General features: G+C 41.9%; 1 protein-coding gene across 1 annotated transcript in view; it reads right to left on the reverse strand.

The window, feature by feature from the left end:
• Nucleotides 1-21,117, reverse strand: part of LOC147087604 (Fc receptor-like protein 5) — a 43,188-nt gene that overhangs the window by 10,918 nt on the left and 11,153 nt on the right. The window contains exons 4-5 of the mRNA XM_085977765.1: nt 19,776-20,066; nt 17,798-18,075 (exon numbers count right to left, since the gene is read on the reverse strand). Of these exons, the coding sequence (XP_085833891.1) occupies nt 17,798-18,075; nt 19,776-20,066 (569 nt within the window). The remainder of the gene's footprint in view (nt 1-17,797; nt 18,076-19,775; nt 20,067-21,117) is intronic.

A 21,117-nucleotide genomic window follows, 5' to 3' on the forward strand; every position in this document is an offset into this window, starting at 1 on the left:
GTGGAGGGTGGGGAGATGGTGGAGAGCTGGTGCTGGGTGTTGTCAGCAGATATGTGGAAGCTGGCCCCATGTGTATATATGATTTCATGAAGGGCAGTATGTAAATGAGGGCGAGGAAAGGGGCAAGATTGGAAAGTTCAGAGACTCGAGAGTGAACGGTGCTGGAATGGGAAGAGAAGACATTGCTGGAGATGATCTGGTTACCTACAGATCGGTAACATTGCGGCCAAGAGAGGACAGTCCCAACGAAAGAAGCTAGTGTCAGATGTGCGGGCATATCACGGGTAGATTTGCTGCGTGTTTGGAGGAGAGAGTGGAGATGGCAAGAAGATGATGCCATGGATGGAATTATACCCAAGAATCAGTATATTAAATTTAATGCTTTGGGCGTATTGAGAGCAAATTCGGGTCATTGAGGGCGAGAGTGGTTGGCGAGCGGGACTTTGGTAGGCAGAAATGGAGAGCATACATTTGGAGCGGTTGACATTGATTGAAGGTGGAGGTTGGTGGACTGGCCAGGAAAGAACAGGAGGAAAAGGGTCAGCAGGAGGAACAGTCCTAATTTTGCTGTACTTTATAAACTATGTAGAATAAACAGGTAAACATCTGCAGTAGAATATTGGAGAGAAGACTGTCAATGGGGCACGTTCAGTATCCGTCCCCTAAAATCACCCACAGTAATTTCCAGGCTCCAATCTTGAACATGGCCTTTAACTTTCCCTGTGTCAGGAACTGAAACATCATAATTGCATTGGGAAACTGCAGAGACAAAGTGAAACGTGTCTGCTTTAGTCCCTGGATTCAGCGAACACTGCGGAGATTTAGTTAAAATGTATTAATCATTTGATAGCAGGGAAGTTGTTCAATGTAATTACATGAAAGCTGTAAAGGAAGCCGATCATTATTGTTGTGTCTGTCCTGTATGATGAGATCTTTCAGCCTTATTCCCGAGAGACGGCTGATTAAGATGCGGTCATTGAGATGTTAATATTTTATCCACCACATTATTCACTTCGGAATCAAAGGTCCTGATGTAATGTGTTTGTTCAAGTGACTGTAACTAATATCAATGATAATATCAAAGGCTCGAGGGGCTGACGGCCCACTCCTGCTCCTATTTCTTCTGTTCTCATTATTATTTCTGTCCCTTCTGCCTCTTTGTCCCTCTGTTCACAGGTCGATTCTTGCTCTGACAGGCGCGGCATAACTCAGTTCCTCGTTAGAACAGTGGTGAGTTTCCCCGCCTGTCACGTGGGAGACCGGGGTCCAATCCCCGATGGGGAGGATTTTTAACATCCCCAGTTTTAAACCTATGGATAGCTCCTCGGACCACCCTGTAAGACGTGAAACTGAGGCTCGCTCTCTATGTCTATCTTTGTCTCTGTATATCATTCTGAGGGGCCTTGACAGGGTAGATGCAGGGAGGATGTTTACCATCCTGGGGGAATCTAGAACTACTGCGTTTTGCGGCTGTTTTGAAATGCCACCAATCAAAACACCCGTGCGAAGCAATGCTTACTCCTGATCAACCTTTGAACTTTCCACACCGCTGCTGCTGCCGATGTACACAATTAATTTCATTGCTTTCTGTAAAATGCCTGCTGTTTCAAAGTCAGCAGAAAATGCCATTTGGAACTAGATACTTTAAATGTTTACATGCCCACATTTAACTGTAGCTCACAGTGACAGAACAGTCATGGTTATTATCTGTTTCCATGTATTTTCCTGCCGACTGCATCTCCCTAACAAACTTAGCTTATCACAGCACGGCTATCCACCAATTCATTGCCAGTGTGAAAAATGCCACATTAGCAAAGTGAGCAAGACTGGAATGAGAGAGCGCCTGGGCCGTGATGACTTATCCTGAGCAGTAAGATATTCATTAGGCCTGAGCCCTTGCTGCGTAAGACAACTCTCCCCATATTAGTTCTTTTGCCGGTTATCTTAAATCGTTGTCCTCTGGTAACTTTCCTTCCTGTCACTGGAAAACGTTTCTCCTTATTTCCTCTAACAAAACCCCTTGTAATTTTGAAAGGCTCTATTAAATTTCCTCTTAACCTTCTGAGGAAAACCATCCCAGGTTCTGCACACTCTCAACGTAACCGAAGTCCCTTATCCCTCAGACCACTCTGTAAGTCTTGATACTGAGGCTCGCTCTCTATGTCTATCTTTGTCCCTGCATATGATTCTGAGGGGGCTTGACAGGGTAGATGCAGGGAGGATGTTTCCCCTCCTGAGGGAATCTAGAATTACGGGGCAAAGATTCAGGAACACGGTCCGCCTATTTAAAACGGAGATGAGGATGTTTCTTCCCTCAGAGGATATTGAATCTTAATAATCCTGTACCCCAGAGAGCTTTGGAGGCAGAGTAATTGAGTATATTCAAGGTGGAAGTTGTCACATATTTCAGCTGCAGGGGAGTCAAGGGGTATGGGGAGCGGGCGGGAAAGAGGCTTTGTGTCGAAGATCTGATCAGCCATGACCTTATTGAATGGCGGGGCAGGTTCGAGGGGCTGATGGCCTGCTCCTATTTCTTCTGTTCTTATTCATATTTCTGTCCCTTCTGCCTCTTTGACCCTCTGATCACACGTCGATTCTTGCTCTCTGACAGGCACGGTATTATTCAGTTTCTCGTTAGTTTATTGGTGAGTATCCCCACCTGTCACGCGGGAGACCAGTGTTCAAATCTCCGACGGGGAGCATTTTTAACATCCTCCTTTTTAAACCTATGGGTAGCTCCTTAAAATGCTCCTCGGAAAAGTTAAACAGAAAAAAATGAACTAACTTAATTTTAATAGATGTACTGGCACATGAAGAACTCCATAACAACTTCATGCACCAATTCCTCGTTAATATAGTGTTCTCCGTCTGTTTGCCTTTGGTGTGGGGCACTGAATATGGTTGAGAGCACAGAGAAAATGAGATAACAGCTGGAGTAAGCACGACTGCTCTTTGAAAGAGACAGCACTGACACGATTGGCCGAATGGCCTCCCACTGTGCTGCAAGCCTCCATGAATCCATGACACTCAGATGGATATCTCGTACATATCCACATAAAGAGGGCACACACCTTTGTTTGTGTGTGTGTTTGAGTCTTTGTCTCAAGCACTGCATAACCACTTCCTCTACATTGTCCTTAATATTGTAGTGGTGAGTATTCAATAGCCTGACGGCTTCTCTCTGACTGAGTGTCTCTGTCAATGAGAAAAGCACAGATGGAATTAGATTTCAAGTGGATGCCTACCTGCCCTTGGTGCTGTGCTTTCGCGAACATGTACTATGTGATCTCACCAAAAAATTCCATCTTGTACGCAAAGTTTGCCTGGCGTGAAAGTGATCTGAATTTCAAAGCAGCAAGGAGGAAAGTCTGCATTGCTCTGTTTGCTGGCAGAATACTTTTTGCAACTTCCCTGATGGTCTAGTGGTTAGGATTCGGCGTTTTCTACCATTGTGGTCTGGGTTCGATTCCCGGTCAGAAAACAGTGTGTTTTGGGGCTGTTTGAAATGCCACCAATCAAAGCACCCCCGTGAAGCAATGCTTGCTTCTGATCTACCTTTAAACTTTCCACACCGCTGCTGATGCCTTGGCACAGTGGTATAAAATGTAATTCATTGCTTTCTGTAAAATGCCTGCTGTTTCAAACTCAGCAGAAAATGCCATTTGGTACTAGACACTTTAAATGCTTACATGCCCACAGTTAACTGTAGTTCACAGTGTCAGAACAGTCATGGTTATTATCCGTCTTCCATGTATTTTCTTGCCGACTGCATCTCCCTAACAATCTTACTTTATCACAGCATGGCTATCAATCAACTCATTGCCAGTGTGAAAAATGCCACATTAGCAACGTGTGGAAGACTGGAATGAGAGGGTGCCTGGACCGTGATAACTTATCCTGAGCAGTAAGATATTCATTAGGCCTGAGCCCTTGCTGCGTAATACAATTCTCCCCACATTGGTTCTTTAGCCGGTTATCTTAAATCGTTGTCCTCTGGTTACTTTCCCTCCTGCCACTGGAAAACTTTTCTCCTTATTTCCTCTAACAAAACCCCTTGTAATTTTGAAAGCCTCTATTAAATTTCCTCTTAACCTTCTGAGGAAAACAATCCCAGGTTCTGCACACTCTCAACATAACCGAAGTCCCTTATCCCTCGGACCACTCTGTAAGACGTGAAACTGAGGCACGCTCTCTATGTCTGTCTTTGTTTCTGTATATGATTCTGAGGGGCCTTGGCAGGGTAGATGCAGGGAGGATGTTTCCTCTCCTGGGGGAATCTAGAACAAGCGGGCAAAGTTTCAGGTACAGGGTTCGCTCATTTAAAACGGAGATCAGGAGGAATTTCTTCTCTCAGAGGGTCGTGAATCTTAGGAATCCTGTACCCCAGAGAGCTGTGGAGGCGGAGTCATTGAATATATTCAAGGCGGAGGGAGTCATATATTTGAGCTGCAGGGGAGTCAAGGTGTTTGGGAAGCAGGCAGGAAAGAGGTGTTGAGTCGAATATCTGATCAGCCATGACCTTATTGAATGGCGGGGCAGGCTCGAGGGGCTGATGGCAGAGTTTCAGGAACAGGTGTCGCCCATTTGAGATGAGGAGGCATTTCTTCAAAGTAGGGCTGTGAATCTTTGGAATTCTCTACCGCAGAGGGCTATGGGTGCTCAGCCTTCCTATCCGAGATGTATTTGGACATTACTGGAATCAAGTTATATGTGGCTAGATCGGTAAGTTTCAGTTGAGTTAAAGGATCAGCCATGATCTTATTGAAAGGCGGAGAAGGCTCGAGGGCCGTGTGGCCAGATCCTACTCCTATTTCTTTTGTTCTACTGTACGGATTTTTGCCAGTGGGGTTGAGAATTGTGGTTTGTATGGCTTGGTTCATTAAATAAGCATCGCAGTACGAAGCAGCATCAACTGGAAAATGGCTGTGCGGACGTCATGCACTCTCTTCAATGGGTTGCAAAATAAATATTTTCGACGGTTAAAATTGCTTTCACGGTTTGAAGAGCATTAAACAATGTAGTATTTCTCTTGTAGCCTAGGCCTCTCGTGATGCAGTGATATAATAACGGGGTGAAGTTCTTCTTTTACTTTCTGCTTGAATCGTTGTTTGATTGTAGTTTTGAGTGTGTCACGGCACAGGAACCGAAAGGCAGCAGTTAAAATTAAGTAAAAACGGGTCACTTGGGACGACGTTGTCATTTCTGGAATTAGCAAGATTCGAACTTCCGCGGGGCAAACACGCCAATGCATTTAACTTGTCTACAGCCTTAACCACTCGGCCACGACGACCGAAACAGTCAACTGGCCCCATGCAGCTTCTCATTTGCTGCAAAGTTGGTGCCTCCGGTCTGAACGCTCTGGTACATAATCACTTGGGTTCCTGTGGAATAATTCAGCTGGCAAGATATTTGCTCGACTATATATGTGGCACAATGGGCCAGCGCTTTTAACTGTCATTCGAAAGGTTGGTGTTTCAAGCTTGCCCAGAGATATGAGCGATTTTTATTTTTGCCAACTGATCTATTGTATAAAAATTGATTCTATGATTCCGTGAAATGAACAGTGGTGAGCATCCACTGCTGCTGCCTTCCTGCTTCCAATCAGAACAATCGCTTCAGCGATCAGTCTCCTGCTAGGCAACCTAGATATACCATTTCCCATTTACCAATATTCCAAGTGCATCGTTCTTGCCATGAAAATCCACACGGAAAATCGCCCATAGTAGATAATCCATTCTGTAAACCATTTTCTAAGCATCCCTCAGTCTGAAATGAAGTGCAGTGTCTGAATCAAAGTGTTGCTTCATATGCCGTTTGTCCTAAAAAAGGTAGTGGAGTCAGGTTCGAATGCAACATCAAAAGGCAATGGGACATGTTTTAGAAGAGAACTAATTTGCAATGTTTTGAAAAACGCTGGCGTGGGGGATGGAATTGGACAGCTCTTTCAAAGAGCCGGCATAGGCACGATAGGCCAAATGACCCATGTTGAGCTGCAATATTCTATGATTTTAACCGCTCCATTATGTTAAACGCCTTCCTGAGCTCTCCTCTCAGTTTACTTTTTCCTAGAGGGAAAATGCCAAATAGTTCTCCAAGTCTTCCTTCTCCATTCCCCATTTCTCTGTTCTCGGAGTGACGAGGCCAGAATTCTTCTCTTCACCCGCAGTTGCATCAGGTGCTCTAACTTCAGCAAAGACTTGGAACACAAAGGGTGATTAGAAGGATAAAGCTGGCAGTCCTTCTGTCCCACCCACCATCTCCCAGCCGCTTCCCCGGTAGCGCTCCCGAAATTCACAGTTGCAAAGTGCATCCCACCTGCACCTGTCCTCCAATCCGATCAATATAACGAGAATAAATTCTCAAGCTAACCTATCCAGAGATTAAACGTTACATTAAGACAAGGTTAAGAGAAGATTCATTCTCTCTAAACAGGTGGTGAGCTGCTCTCTCTGTTCAGGATGAGGAACAGATGTTGTTTTAATTCCATTAATCTGAGGAAAGTGTTATGAGGAGGGCAATTATCCGCTATTATTCTCTCCTCTTATATTATGGTAAATTTCATGCTCAAAGCGGCTGGAATAATTCATTTCAGTGAGAGCGTTTGATGGAAAATCAAATAATGAAGTCATTCGACAGAAGTTTATTACCACAATTGGCAAAATTCTCAAATATTTCCCTATGGAAATGATTATATTTATTTCTTTCTACTGTTGTTTATTTCTTCCCTCAAGCTGGTTCGCTCCAATCTCACTGACTCTCTGCCACCGGTTCTCCTGCTTTTATTTGTTATCCGCTTGCAATGTTTCCCCTCATGCTCGCCTGCTCTGCTCAAACATGTATTTCCTGAGCGCCTTCGACGACCTGAACACGGCCCAAATGCTTTACAATGAAGTACGTTGAAATGTAGTTGTGGTTGTATTGTAGGAAACGCTGCAGCTTTTTGCACACAGCAAGCTCCCTAAAGCAGCAAAGTGATAATGACCAGATAATCTGTTTTTTCTTGTACTTGCTTTAGGGATAAATATTGAATGAAATTTACAATTGGTGTGTTGCAATATACATTTATTTATTGGTGTTGCCCTGAGAACACTTATGTTCTTCTGATCTAGTGTGTTGCATTATCAGAAGAGAGTTTGCCATCACCTACTTTAATTTCCTTGGTTACCCTTCTTTTCCAATTTCAATCACCAGTCAGTAGTTCCAGACCCAAGATGTGTCTATGAATTAGCGGGGCGAACGGTTTAAGGCAGTGGGTTAACTTTACAGATATTGTGGCATTTATAAATTTCATCTCGAAACAACAAGATTTAAAGTATGCAAGCTGGTCAGTTTTGCTGAATATCTATGTCACTTCTTAAACATTCTATGCAAACATTTCTTTTCAGTTGATATTGACAGGCAGAAACGAGTTGTACCATTGCGTCTTGTCAATAACTGTCCTGAACACAGCACCTGGTCAGTACGAACTCCGTCAACCAACTGACCTGAGGCCATTCACTCACACATCTCCACATCAGTTGTGTCTCACCTACTAAGAGATACCACCATTTTTATTTATTTGTTCCTTCCATTTGTTACAATCTATCGATTGCGCCCTCCTTGCGGCCATGTTCACAACCAGCATCTCTCAGCCGCTTCCCCGTTCGCCCTTCCAAACTTACCAGTGGAACAGCACCTCCCATCTGCTCCTGTGCTCCAATCCGATTAATATAACAAGAATATATTCTCAACCTGACACAGAGGGAGGAATGGATTGGATTTTAGGCAGTGGTATTTTTCCCATAGAGCAGTGGGCCTCTGAAATGCGTTGCCAGCAGGTGTTGTGGGTGCTGACTCCCTGATCAGCTGATGGGCAAACGCATGGCAGATGAAGTTTAATGCAGAGAAGTATGGCGTGATATATTTTAGTAGGACGAATGAGGAGAGGCAATGTCTGCGTAATAGTACAATTTTAAATGGGTGCCTGAACAGAGAGACCTGGATGTGTATGTGCACAAATCTTTGAAGGTGGTAGGACACGATCAGAATGCTGTTAAAGAAAGCATATGGATGCTTGGATTTCTCAATAGAGGAAGAGAGAAGAAAATTAAATAAGTTATGCTAAACGTACATTGTATTATCCCGTCTAAGGAATCAGGCTCATAGCGAATGCCAACCGGTTTCAAACAGCGTTCGATTGTCCTTTCCACACAGGGTACCATCTGTCCTGTGCTGCACATATACCAGCACGTTATAGAAACAACAGATCAATATTTTGATGAATTCAACGCCTCTTGGAATACTCAAACTTCACCAGCTTAAATTCTGGATTATCCTACACATGCTTAACTTTTTTGTTTTAATTTTTCAATTATTTTCCCTTTCTTTTAATAAGGAGGCAACCTACCTCGGAACACTTGTCTAAGGGCAACACCTACTTCTTTTGTCCTTCGGTGGAATGGGCACGTCCCATGTCTGAGCTCAGGCGATATGTGTCCAATTGCAGAGGGTATAAACATGGACGCTGATTGCCTCCTCAGTGGACATCCACTAATCAACACCTTACAACGGGGCCACTATGTGGAAGGATAGGAAGAAAGGAAAAAAATGTGTGGTAGCTCTGTCGATAAAGGATGAGAACAGTACAGTTGTCAGAAATGATGTTGGCTCAGAAGAGCAAGATGTAGAATCAGTTTGGGTGGAGATAAGTAATAATAAGGGAAATAATTCACCGGTGGGTGTAGGCTGCAGGCCTCCTAACAGTGGCTACATTCTAGGACAGATTATAAATCAATACATATTGGTGGCCTGTAAGAAATGTACTACAATAAGCATGGGCGATTTTAAGTTGCATATAGATTGGACAAATCAAACTGGCAAAGGTAGCCTTGAGGGCAAGTTCATAGAATGTATTAGGGACGCTTTCTTAAAACATTACGTTGTGGACCTAACCAGGGAACAGGCTATCACAGACCTCGTAATGTGTAATGAGACTATTTAATTAATGATCTAATCGTAATGGATCCTCTAGGGAATAGTGATCATAAACTGAAAGAATTTCATATAAATTTTGAGGGTGAGGAACTGTCGTCTGAAACTAGTGTCTTAAACTTAATTAAAGGCAATTACAAAGGCATGAAGTAGACTGGGAAAAGAGATTAACATGGAAGATGGTAGATAAACAGTGGTAGACATTTAAGGAGATATTTCATAACACTCAACAAAGACATATTCCAGTGAGAAAGACATCCTCTACGATAACGATGAGCTATCCATGGCTAACTAAGGCAGTTAAAGATGGCATCGAATTTAAATAAAAGGCACACAATGTTGTGAAGAACAGTGGTAGGCCAGAAGATTGGGAATTTTAGAAACCAGCAAAGGGTGACAAAAAATAAAGAGAGAGAAAATAGTTTATGGGAGTAAACTAGCAAGAAATATAAAAACAGAGAGTAGTAGCTTCCACAAGTATAAAAAATGAAGAGAGTAGCGTAATTGGACGTTGGTCGCTTAGAGGAATAGACTGAGAATTAACAATGGGAAACAGGGTAATGCTAGAGACTTTGAACACATATTTTGTATCTGTCTTCACGGTAGACAACCCTAAAAGCATCCTAATAATAGTAGATCATCAAGGGGCAAAACTGAGGTAGGAAGTTAAAACATTCACTATCACTAGAGAAAAAGTATTAGGCAAACTAATGGGACTAAAGGCTGACAAGTCCCCTGGACCTGATGGCCTGCATCCTAAGGTCGTAAAAGATGTGGCTGCAGAGATAGTGGATGCCATGGGTATAATGTTCCAACATTCCCTAGATTATGGAAAGGTTCCAGAGGATTGGAAAACTGCAAATGTAAATCGCCTATTCAACAAAGAAGGGAGAGTAAAATCAGGAAATTATAAGCCAGTTAGCCAGACATCTGTCATTGGGAACTTTCAGGAATCCATTATTAAGGGAGCAGTAGAATGACATTTAGAAAATCATAATGCAATCAAGCAGAGTCAACATGGTTTAAAGGTGGGGAATTCGTGTTTGACAAAATTAGTAGAGTTGTTTGAGGTTGTAACAAGCAAAGTGGATCAAGTGTGCCATTAGATGTAGTGTAATTGGATTCCTAGAAGGCATTCGATAAGGTGCCACATAAAAGGTTAATGCACAAGATTATATCTCACGTGGTTGTGGGTAATAATAGCAAGAATAGAGGATTAGCTAACTAACACAAAATGGAGATTCAGGATAAACTGATCTTTTTCAGGTTGGCAAAATGTAATGAGTGGAGTGCCACAAGAATCAGTGCAGGGGCGTCAACTATTTGCAATCAGTATTAATGACTTGGCTGAGGGGACCGATTGTACTGTAGCCAAATTTGCAGACGCCACAAAGTGAGTTGGGAAAGCAAGTTGTGAGGAGGACACAGAATGAGCAAAAGTATACAGATAGGTTAATTGGGTGGGCAAAAAATTGGCTGATGGAGTATAATGTGGGAGGGCAGAGCGGGCCTGGGTTTAATGCTGATCTGAAAGAAGTGCTCTCCGACAGAGCTGCACCCCCTCACCATTGCCCTCATGTAGGCTGGGAATATCAAAGTCTCCAAGCAGTTACTGGGAGCAGTGCTGATGCTGACCATTGAGGAGATTGTCTGCTCACTGTTTGCATCAATAACATTGGAGCATCTCAAAGACAGGACCAACTGCAAAAATATATGGACTGAACGTGGGAAGCAGCAAAATAATAAACTAAAAAATTCGAATTGCTGCCTTCCAACTCTCCTCAATGCGATATAAGTTAAATGAAACCTTCCAGCCTCTGATGAAATGCTTCCACACAGTTAGAAATGTTTCCGAAATGATGTTCATTTGGAATATGTGAATGAAGATGTGGAAGAGAAGCTGTACAGCTCTGCTCCTTAAACCTCTTTCCCTCTCCGCAGCCATGCGGATCAATGTGAAACTGTGTCTGGGGGCTCACATTTCCCGAAAGGAAAGTTGTGTGGTTAGAAGCGTATAGTTAAAGAAATGCAGTTATAACCTTCACGCAGAATCAAGTGCCGTTGCACCAAACCCGAGCATTCCTTTGTGGGTTCATCAATTTCACTGCGTGAGAAACTGATTTTTAAGAAAGCCTTTTATCAAAGAGGCTGAGTTTGATATTTCTTCCTCCATTTGTTTCGGTAAAAGATCTGCCAGGACTATGTCTGGAGTGTAAAGGAATGTTAAAATTCACAGAACGAGTGAATCCCTTATACGTTACCTGGCAGAATTCCTTCCCAGGAAGGAGGTCACTGAGCTTCTGAACTAAAGGTGACGCTTTACCGTTGCAGATAGAGCATCTTTCATTGGCTGCTAATGGCGTGAGATAATCACCTAATTCAGGATCTGCTTCTGATTGTGTGGGTGCTAGCGTTCACAACTGGGCTTTAGTTGATTGCCATAAGAGTTGTTGGATTGTGGTACCAATATAACTTCTCGAGATCAGAAGTTACTGTTGGGGAACAAATGTATTTTGATCAGCGATGATCTTATTAAATGGTCGAGCAGGCTCGAAGGGCCGAGTAGCCTACTCCTGCTCCAATTGCTTTTAACTTATGTTATGAATATATTTTGCTAATATCCGCACCTCAACACCTCTACATCTGCTGTAATCTCTTTAAATATGGGTCTGCACAAACTGGTGCAGACAATTGTTTGAACTGGTTATTGCATTGCCATTGGTCAGTTAGTTTAAGGTTTAGCGTGTCTGTGTAGTTTGACTTAGCGACACCTCCAGTTGCTATTTTATTGCTGAAATAGTTGAACAAATGTCAGAACTGTTAAGCGTTCACTGCAGATGAAGAGAGCTTATATTCATATCACTAATAAATAATACATATTACATCCTTCGTGAATTTAGCACAGATTCATTTCACAAACTTTTATAGCTAAAGCACACAGCGAGCTGTCTCTCTCTATTTATTTATCTCTCTATGTAACAGTCACTCTGTGTATGCAAGAACAACTATCATATAATTCACCGATTAGCTTTGGCCAACTCAAATTTCTCTTGTAAAATTTACAAGTGAAGATGAGTTACAATTTGAAAGAAGTGATACTCAAATAAATCTTAAATACAGGCTCGGTTCCACGAACTCTAGGGACAGGGCAAACGTCTCCAAACTCGAGAAGCAATATCACATCCATAAGACAGGTAGACGACAACAATTAAACTGCATTTGATTAATTCCAAAAGTTAATGGTTTAAAAGCTTATGTTATCATTATGGATGTGCATCATAAGAGAGAATGATTCGCTTTGTCTATCTATCACACACACACACCACAAAAACCATTGATAGAAAGAGATATGGACATTTCTTGTACACACGATTGAATTCAAAATCAAGTGTTTCCGATTCGGTGTACTGTCAAACTCTGCTCCGGAAATAATGTCACTTGTATATGGCATCTTACATATCATCTGTTTACACAGCAGTCTCTTCGCCGCCTCTTTCGACAGAATGTATTACTTCAGTAACATCATCTACCAGAAGATAAAGGAAATGGGTATCATCAAGGCTGCTCAACCAAGTGATGGACTGTCATTGATATCGTCATGTGACGAATCGACCATATAATTACATGTTATTCAGGCGCAAACCTCCGGTTCACAGAACGTATTTGCAGTTCACATGATTTTCGCTTGGTCATTTGTGTAAACATTTGCTGCGGCAAATTAACATGCCAACATTTCCAATTCAACTTTGCGATATCAGCTGTCATGAGAAAATTAGAGTTGCTAGCCATGAGTTGGCGCTCTGTCATAAATTCTAAATTGCCTCTCCCGACGTTTTTCATAAATTTGCTAAACAACTTATGTTCAACAAGTGATTAAGGGCAACGCCAATAAACATTTACTACCATTATTAAAACACTTTTGTCTGTGCGTGCATTTCCTGTACAACTTACGGCAATAATGATTTCTGGGCATCCGCTTAGAACATAATAACATAAGAAATAGGAGCACGAGTCGGCCATTTGTCCCCTTGAGCCTGCTCCACAATTCATTAAGATCATAGCTGATCTGGTCTTGGCTTCAACTCCAATTCCTAGCCCGCTCCCCATAACCCCTGACTCCCTTATCATTGAAAAATATGTCTATCTCCAGCTTAAACATATTCAATGACCCAGCCTCCACAGCTCTCTGGGGTAGAGAATTCCAAAGATTCACGACCCTCTGAGAGAAGAAATTGCTCCTCATCTCCATTTTAATTAGGTGACATCTTATTCTGAAACTATGCCCCCTAGTTCTAGATTGCCCCACGATGGAAAACATCCTCTCTGCATCTACCCTGTCAAGCCCCCTCAGAATCATCTACCTTTCAATAAGATCACCTCTCATTCTTCTAAACTCCAATGAGGACAGGCACAACCTAGTGATCCTTCTCTGAACTGCCTCCAGTGCAATTTTTTCCCTCCTTAAATAAGGAGACCAAAATTGTACGCAGTACTCCAGGTGTGCTCTCAGCAACGCCCTGTACAGTTGTAGCTAGACATCCCTCCTTTTATACTCCACCCCCTTGCAATAAAGGCCAACATTCCATTAGCCTTCCTAATTATTGCTGTACCTGCATGGTAACTTTTTGTGTTTCATGTACAAGAACACCAGATCCCTCTGTAACATAGCATTTTGTAGACTCTCTCCATTTGAATAATGTTTTTTTAATTTTTCTTGAAAAAGTGTATAACCTCACATTTTCCCACATTATACTTCATCTGCCAAATATTGGCCCAATCACTGAACCTATCTATAGCCCTTTGCAGGTTATTTGTGTCCTCTTCACAGCTTGCTTTCCCACCTATCACTGGATCATCGGCAAATTTGGCTAAATTACACTCGTCCCTTCTTCCAAGTCATTATTATAGATTGTTTACAGCTGATGCCCCAGCACTGATCCCTGTGGCACTCAACATGGTAGAGTTTGACAAACTGATAATGACCCATTTATCCCGACTCGCTGTTTCCTACTGTTTAGCCAATCCTTGATGCATGCTAATATATTACCCCAACCTCATGAGGTCTTATCTTGTACAGTAACCTTTTAAGAGGCACCTTATGGAATGCCTTCTTGGAATATAATTACACTACATCTACTGGTTCCACTCTCAGATACACTTTCTACTCCTTGCTACCCTTACCAGAGTCAGTTAGTATTTGATTGGATAATAATGGATTGACTCCATCGATAATAGTTTATTGCAAAATGTTGTCAAATCTCTGTATTAGGAGAAAGGGATGATCATCACCATAACAATGAATGTGTCTGTGTTGAGTCTGTTTGCGCGACGAAGATGTTATTACCTTTGAAACAGTGCATTGTGAATAACTGGTGTTCCAAACATTTAACAGGGTTGAAATGAGTTTAGCATAATTTAGCAAATAGATGTAACAGGAAGCATAGAACATTCTGATTGGTGGCAATGGGGCTGAAGTGTAAGCTCTCAAAGTTCTCTCATAGCTTGCTATTAAAACTGGTAAATATCAATAAACTGAAGGATATTTTGATATAGATATAATCGGTGTAGACAATTTAAAGGAAAATGCAAATGACCAATCTGAAAGCATTTATTTTGCTAGTTATTTACAACTCCACCACTTTTTGTTAAGTTCCCGCCAACCATCACCACCTTGTTGTCTTTATCACCACTTTTCTTGCACTGTCAAAGAGTGAGTAAATAAACTGCACATTTTTGTCGAAGAGGAATATTATAAGGCCCTTCAGTTTCCACATTGCAACAAACTTTAGTAGTAGTGTGGACATTTAATAATGTTAAAGTTAATACTTATTTACAGCACGGTGTGAAAAGCAAAATCTCTTCCTTTCTGACTTTATTCTGGAACGAAATATTGCGGGGAATCAGCAACCTTTACACGTACCGTCACGATGTTTCTTTGCATTTATCGGTTTGCACTCTATTCTCAGTATAATCAGAGTCCAACACAGGATAAATGCGGCGAGGCACAAACGAATTGGGATTGAATAAGATGTTAAGGAAGATCCTAGAAGATTATAGAAAGAGAGAATGATAATGGGAAATTCTCCCGTTTCCACTGCAAACACAACTACAGGGTCACTCTGTAATCCTTTCTAACCTTTGATTGGCAAGTACGGAACAATCATGATATTCTCATTCAGCATTAATGATCAGGGACAGAATCACACTGGGATGAATGTAATCGCCCTACGTTTCTCTGTGTTATTCACCCTACCTCAACTTGAGCTCATCCAAAACTCCGCTACTCATATCCTAACTCACCCCTGTGCTCACTGATTCCCATTTGCTCCCGTTCCGACAAAGCCCTAATTTGCAAACGCACATTCCTGGTTTCAAATCATTCCATGGCTCTTACCCCCTTCCTATCTCTGCAACCTCCACCAGCCCTACAATTCTCATCGTACTCTTCAAATCACTCCATGGACCTCTCGCCCTCCATATCTCTGTTTCCTCCTCCAGCCCTACAATTCTCAGTCTCGTCTTGAAATCCCTCCATGGACCTCGCCCCTCTCTCTCTCTCTCTGTAACCTCCTCCAGCCCTAAAATTCACATTCTCATCTTGAAATCTCTGCATGGACATTGCCCCCTTCCCACCTCTGTAACCCCCTCCAGCCGTAATATTCTCACTCTCCAGTTTAAATCGCTCCAAGGCCCTCGCCCCCTCCTTATCCATGTAAACTCCTCCAGACCTACAATTCTCATTCTCGTCTTCAAATCCCTCCATGGACCTTACATCACCCTATCTCTGTAACCTGCTCCTTCTTCCATCCAACCATCCGAAATCTGGGCCCGCCTCCAATTCTGACGTCATTTGCATCTTTGATTTTATTCGCTGCACCATTGGGGGCCGTGCCTTCAGCAGCCTGTGCCCTAAGCTTTGGAATTCCCTCAGTAATCCTCTCTGACTCTCTACCACTCTTTCCTCAATTTCAGACGCTGATTCAAACCTACCTATTTGACCAGGCTGTTGGCCATCTGCCGACGTTCTCCTTATGTGGCTAAATGTTCTTCTGAAGCGCCTTGGTACGTGTTACTAGTTAAAGGCACCATATCAATACAAGTTGTTGTTGTTGAAGTCCCTGTAGGTATCTAAATTACTGGATTCTGCCTATTTGTACCGGCAATAGCTGCTGCCGATTAAGATTGATTACTTCATTACTTGGTTGATTTAATCAATTGTTAAAATCAACTTTATGACCATGTCCAGGGTGAAAGACTTTTGAACCAGGTTGGAGGATATTTCCAGCAGAACAACATCACTGGCATGCATTAGGCAGAAGAGTAATCATGGGATGAGGAAAGTTATATTCCCAAAAATGCTAGTTTATTTAAGTTGATTCCTACATCTAATGAACAGGAATCTCAGGCGGAATACAATATGGAAAGAGCGGAATGTTGTGTGCATTTATGTCTCAGTGTTTGTATGTGAGTTTATGTGTGTGTGAGTGAGTTTGTGTGTGTGTGTGTGTATATATTTTTGCGTGTGTGTCTTTTTGTGAGTGTGTGTTTGTGAGTGAGTGTTATTGTGTGTGAGTGTGTGTATGTGTGTATGAGTGTGTGTGTGTGAGTGTTTTTGTGTATGTTTGTGTGTGTGTGTATGTGTGTGCGTGTATATTTGTGTGTATGCATGATGTCTGTTTATGATTGTATTGTGTGTGCTTGTGTGTGTGAGTATGTGAGTGAGAGTTTGCCTGAGTGTGTGTGAGTATCTGAGTGTTTCTGAGTGTCTGTTTTAGAATGTGTGTGGGTTTGTGTGAATCTGAATGTGTGTGAGTGAATGTGTCTGTATTTTGTGTGTGTGTGTGTGAGTGTGTGTGTGTGTGAGTGTATGGTTGCATGTGGGTTTGAGTGTGTGTGTAAGTGTGTGTGTATGAGTGAGGGTGTGTGTATGTTGTGTGTGAGTGTGTTTGAGTGGGAATGTGTGTGTGAGAGTGAGTTACGTGTGAGTTTGCCCGTCCCTCTCTGTCTGTAATGCAAATAAACTGATCATTACAAGGGAAGGCAGAGCCGTGCATTATTTACCATTACATTGTGGATACTATGGGGTAGTTTGTGGATATGATTGAAACATGCATAGGAGGAATCTAGTGGTACCTGCTAAATTAATTGCATTTTCGTTAGAGGGTTCTGAGTTTGGGATAATTTTGTGTAAATAGCGAGAGTGAGGATCATCTCAAATTGAGCGTTTACCTGGCGGTAATATTAAACTTGTAAAATAGCTGCAACATCTCCATCAATGTTTCCTGTGTTAACTGGATAACTGTTATGCTGTTTTTCAGCGAAATATTCCAAGAGAAATTGTAACAACAACTACCAAATTAAATGCAGAAACAATTTCCTTAAAGTCTCGTATGTCTGATATTTGCACAGTGGTTCTGGGCAAGGGTGGTTCACTTCCAAATACATTTAACGGCAATTAAATATGTGCCCCTCTCAAGCACATTAGGAAGAAGCTTCAAATCTATAGGACAAGCATCAGCCTGGTGTGTTACTGGGAAAATCGCAATGACAGGATGAGAAAAATTCTTTCAATCCTGCAACTCATCATATCATTGGATACTTCTAAAGTTAATGGCAACATAGTCAAGTATGACAGATTGATTCACTAATTGCTTCATTGATCCATTGCATTCCTAACTATTTTAATCATACATTAGTCTTTCATTCAATGATAAATTCATTTATTTTTTCTGCAATCAACAAATAAAACAACTGATTCAGCCTAAATGGAAAAGAAATAAACAGAGTGAATATGTGAATCTCACTGACCTCTTAAAGTTATAAGTACCGGGTCACTCAGAGCCGATGTTAGCTGTCTCCCCTCCACACTCCCCTCATACAGGCAGCTGAAATTTCCTCCTTCGGCATGATCTATATTATTGATAGTGAAAGTGACAGAATTGCTCCCTATAGCCGCAGGCTGGACACCTGAGTAATTATTTTTTCCGTGCCTGTATAAGTAAAATGTAAAGCCAGGAATGTCCCAGGAGATTGTACAGATAAAGATAACATTTCCACCATTCACAGCAACACTGGAGTCCACTGATATATTTGGTTTGGGTAGACCTGTATTTCAAAAGGAACAAGTATTAACAATCGATTCACAATGTAATACAGACTTACTTTCTGGATCCAAAATATTAATGGTCTGGACTTGTGTATACAGTGTATAATTTCAATGTTTGCAGGTCACACAAACTCGTAAAGATAGATAGATGTGAGAATGATAAAAAAACACATGAGCTGGGCATAGTCGGGGTTTTGAAATGGGGAGAATCATTGCAGACTAAATTTAACACAGAGAAATATGAAGTGAAGATTTTTGGTAGGAAGCATGAGGAGAGACAATATAACCTACAAGGTATAATATTAATTGGGATGGAGGAAGCGAGAAACCTATTGTCTATGTAAACAATCTTTGAAGGTAGCGATAATGATTGAGAAGTCTGTTGAAATGCTCTATCAATAGAGGAACAGAATACAAAAGTAAGGACGTTGTGATAAACCTTTCTACCTCAATGGTTAAATCCCAGCCGGAGTATTGTGTCTAATTCGGGGCATCACATATTGGTAAGGATTCCAAAGCTAAGGCAAAGGGACTGATTGGACAGCTCTTTCAGAGCAGACACAGGCACGATGGACCGAATGGCCTCCTTCTGTGCCCTGTGATTCTGTGATTAATGGTGTCGCTGACAGTAAAGCATCAGCCTGTGTGTTCAGGTTCAATGGTAAAAACCTGAGCTGAGCGCAGACACCCTCTCTGTGAATATTAAGCAATGGTATGTTTAAAAATGGATGGTTTCTGTATATACTAAGAGAGTTGAATATACATATTCAAAATCTCTGCTCCCTTTCACTCAGCAGCTATTGTGACCGTCAATTCTAACCACTTGCTATTGACGGAGGATCTATATTGGCATTGCTACCACTCTCCGTGGTTTGTGGTGTTAACCAAATCGCTCAGACAGGTCAGACATGTTGGGGTGAAATTGGAAATCTGGAACATAGATAGTGCAATAATACCCCACAGCCTGCAGAAAATGGTTAGGCATGTGGAGTATTCTGCACAGTTCTGGTCTCCATATTATTAAAATGTTAGAGAGGCAAAGGAGAAAGTGCAAAAAATGATTTTCAAGGATGACCAAAAAATCAGAGTTTAAAACTATCAGTAAATGCTGAACAGACTGTGGAACTTTTCACTGGAAAACAGAAGGCTGATGGAGATCTTTAAGATTATGAAAGGATTTGATAGGCTAGACTTAGTGAAAATGTTTCCACTTGTGTGGGAGTCCCAATCTGGGGGCCTTGAATATCAGATAGTCACTAGTAAATCCCAGATGGTGGCGAGAGTATGGATATCACTTCCACTTGGAGTGGTTGAGGTGAATAATTTGGATACATCTAGGAGTCACTCGATACACACATGAGGGTGAAGGGACTGGAATAATATATAGATAGGATGAGATGAATTAGTGTGGTAGCAGGCTCGTGTGGAGCTTAAGTACCAGCTTACACCAGCTGGGCCAAATGGTCTGTTCCTGTGTGGTAAATTCTATGTCATAATATGTAATGCAACAATGCTCCATTTCCACTACAGTAAATGCCGAATGTTTACCCCATTTTTCAAAGACACTATTAATAACGGAGCGCAGGGAGCCTCTATGTGAAATATATAAACAATTATCATTTAAACTGCTTCGAATTTTTAGTAAAATACCAATACCGTTGATTAGAAGTATTAACAATCGTTATTCCTCTTCACTGACCTGCTATAGTGACCGTCACTGCGTCACTGATCTGGGACCATAACCACCTGCTATTGACAGAGATTCTATATAGGCATCGGTACCGCCCTGCTTGGTTTGTCCCGTTAACCAAGAATGTTCCAATATTGTCCTTTGTGACGATTTGAGAAGTGTTCAGCCGTTGGTTTTCTTTGTAAAAGTAGATTTGACCATGATTCTCTCTGTCTACCGTGCAGGTAATGGTGACCATCTCTCCCTCTGAGTACACCCCAGCCGGTTGATCAAGTGATATCACTGGCGGTGTTAACGGTTCTGTGGTAAAATAAATAGAAAGAACAACAGAAATGGATTTCTGCATTATCTTGTGCCATGAAAGAGTGGTAACTCAGTAACGATTGTAACATATTAATGGGGAATGTTTGCATCGGCGACTGAGATTCTACAAAAGTGGAATTGATGGTTTCAAACAGAATTGGACAGAAAATAAACCAGCTGGGGGTCTAGTCCCAAAACCTTGGCTTATCACTGAAATTTCCTTCCGTGATATCTGGAGAAGGGGATGGCGTTGGTTTGAAATTAACATTTCTGCTAATTTAGTCCAGCCATAACTTGGGCTCTAGGATGTGGGCGTCGCTGGCAAGGCCGGAATTTAGTGCCCAACCCCAGTTGCCATTAAGAGGATGGCGGTCGGCCGTCTTTTTGAACCCACTTTTGCTCCCACAATGCTGTTCGCTACAGACTTCCAGGGATTTGACCGAGCGATGATGAAGGAACACGAAATATATTTCCAAGTCAGGAAGGTGTGTGGCTTTGAGTGGAACTGGGAGTTGATGCTGTTCCCATGCAACTACTGTCAAAATCTTTTATGATGGTGGAGGTCACGGGTTTGTGAGGTGTAGTCGAAATGCAATCCAATGACAGATATGGAAATGTAGATAATGAAAATATTTCACATATCAGGATGATATTGAAAATCTCGTTCCGCAGTTTCGGTTATCTGACTGAGAATCTTTAATCTGACAAGGCCAACCAGTCTGGTGGTGCCTTTTGAGGTGAATATACACACAGTGGAGTTAAAATTATGTAAGAATGATGCCATTTGACTTTAAACATTTCCCTGTGGTAGATGCAGAGATTTAGGGAGTAAAGCTGGAAATCAGGGTCATAGATTGTCTGATGACAAGACACAGCCTTCAGTCCCCCTGTCAGAAGGTCAGGAATTCACTTTGCAAAGTTTCAGCTCTCTCAGCTCCATAACACAGCATTCCCTCAGAACTGAGTTACACTGGCAATTGTAATCTGGCACCACATTACACTCCATTCAAGACAATGGAGGGTATCATTTGCGGAGAGTAAAACGGGA

Source organism: Somniosus microcephalus, unplaced genomic scaffold (assembly GCF_052327205.1).
Source record: "Somniosus microcephalus isolate GS21.2 unplaced genomic scaffold, FLI_Smic_1.0 unresolved_chr5, whole genome shotgun sequence".
Classification (NCBI taxonomy): Eukaryota; Metazoa; Chordata; class Chondrichthyes; order Squaliformes; family Somniosidae; genus Somniosus; species Somniosus microcephalus.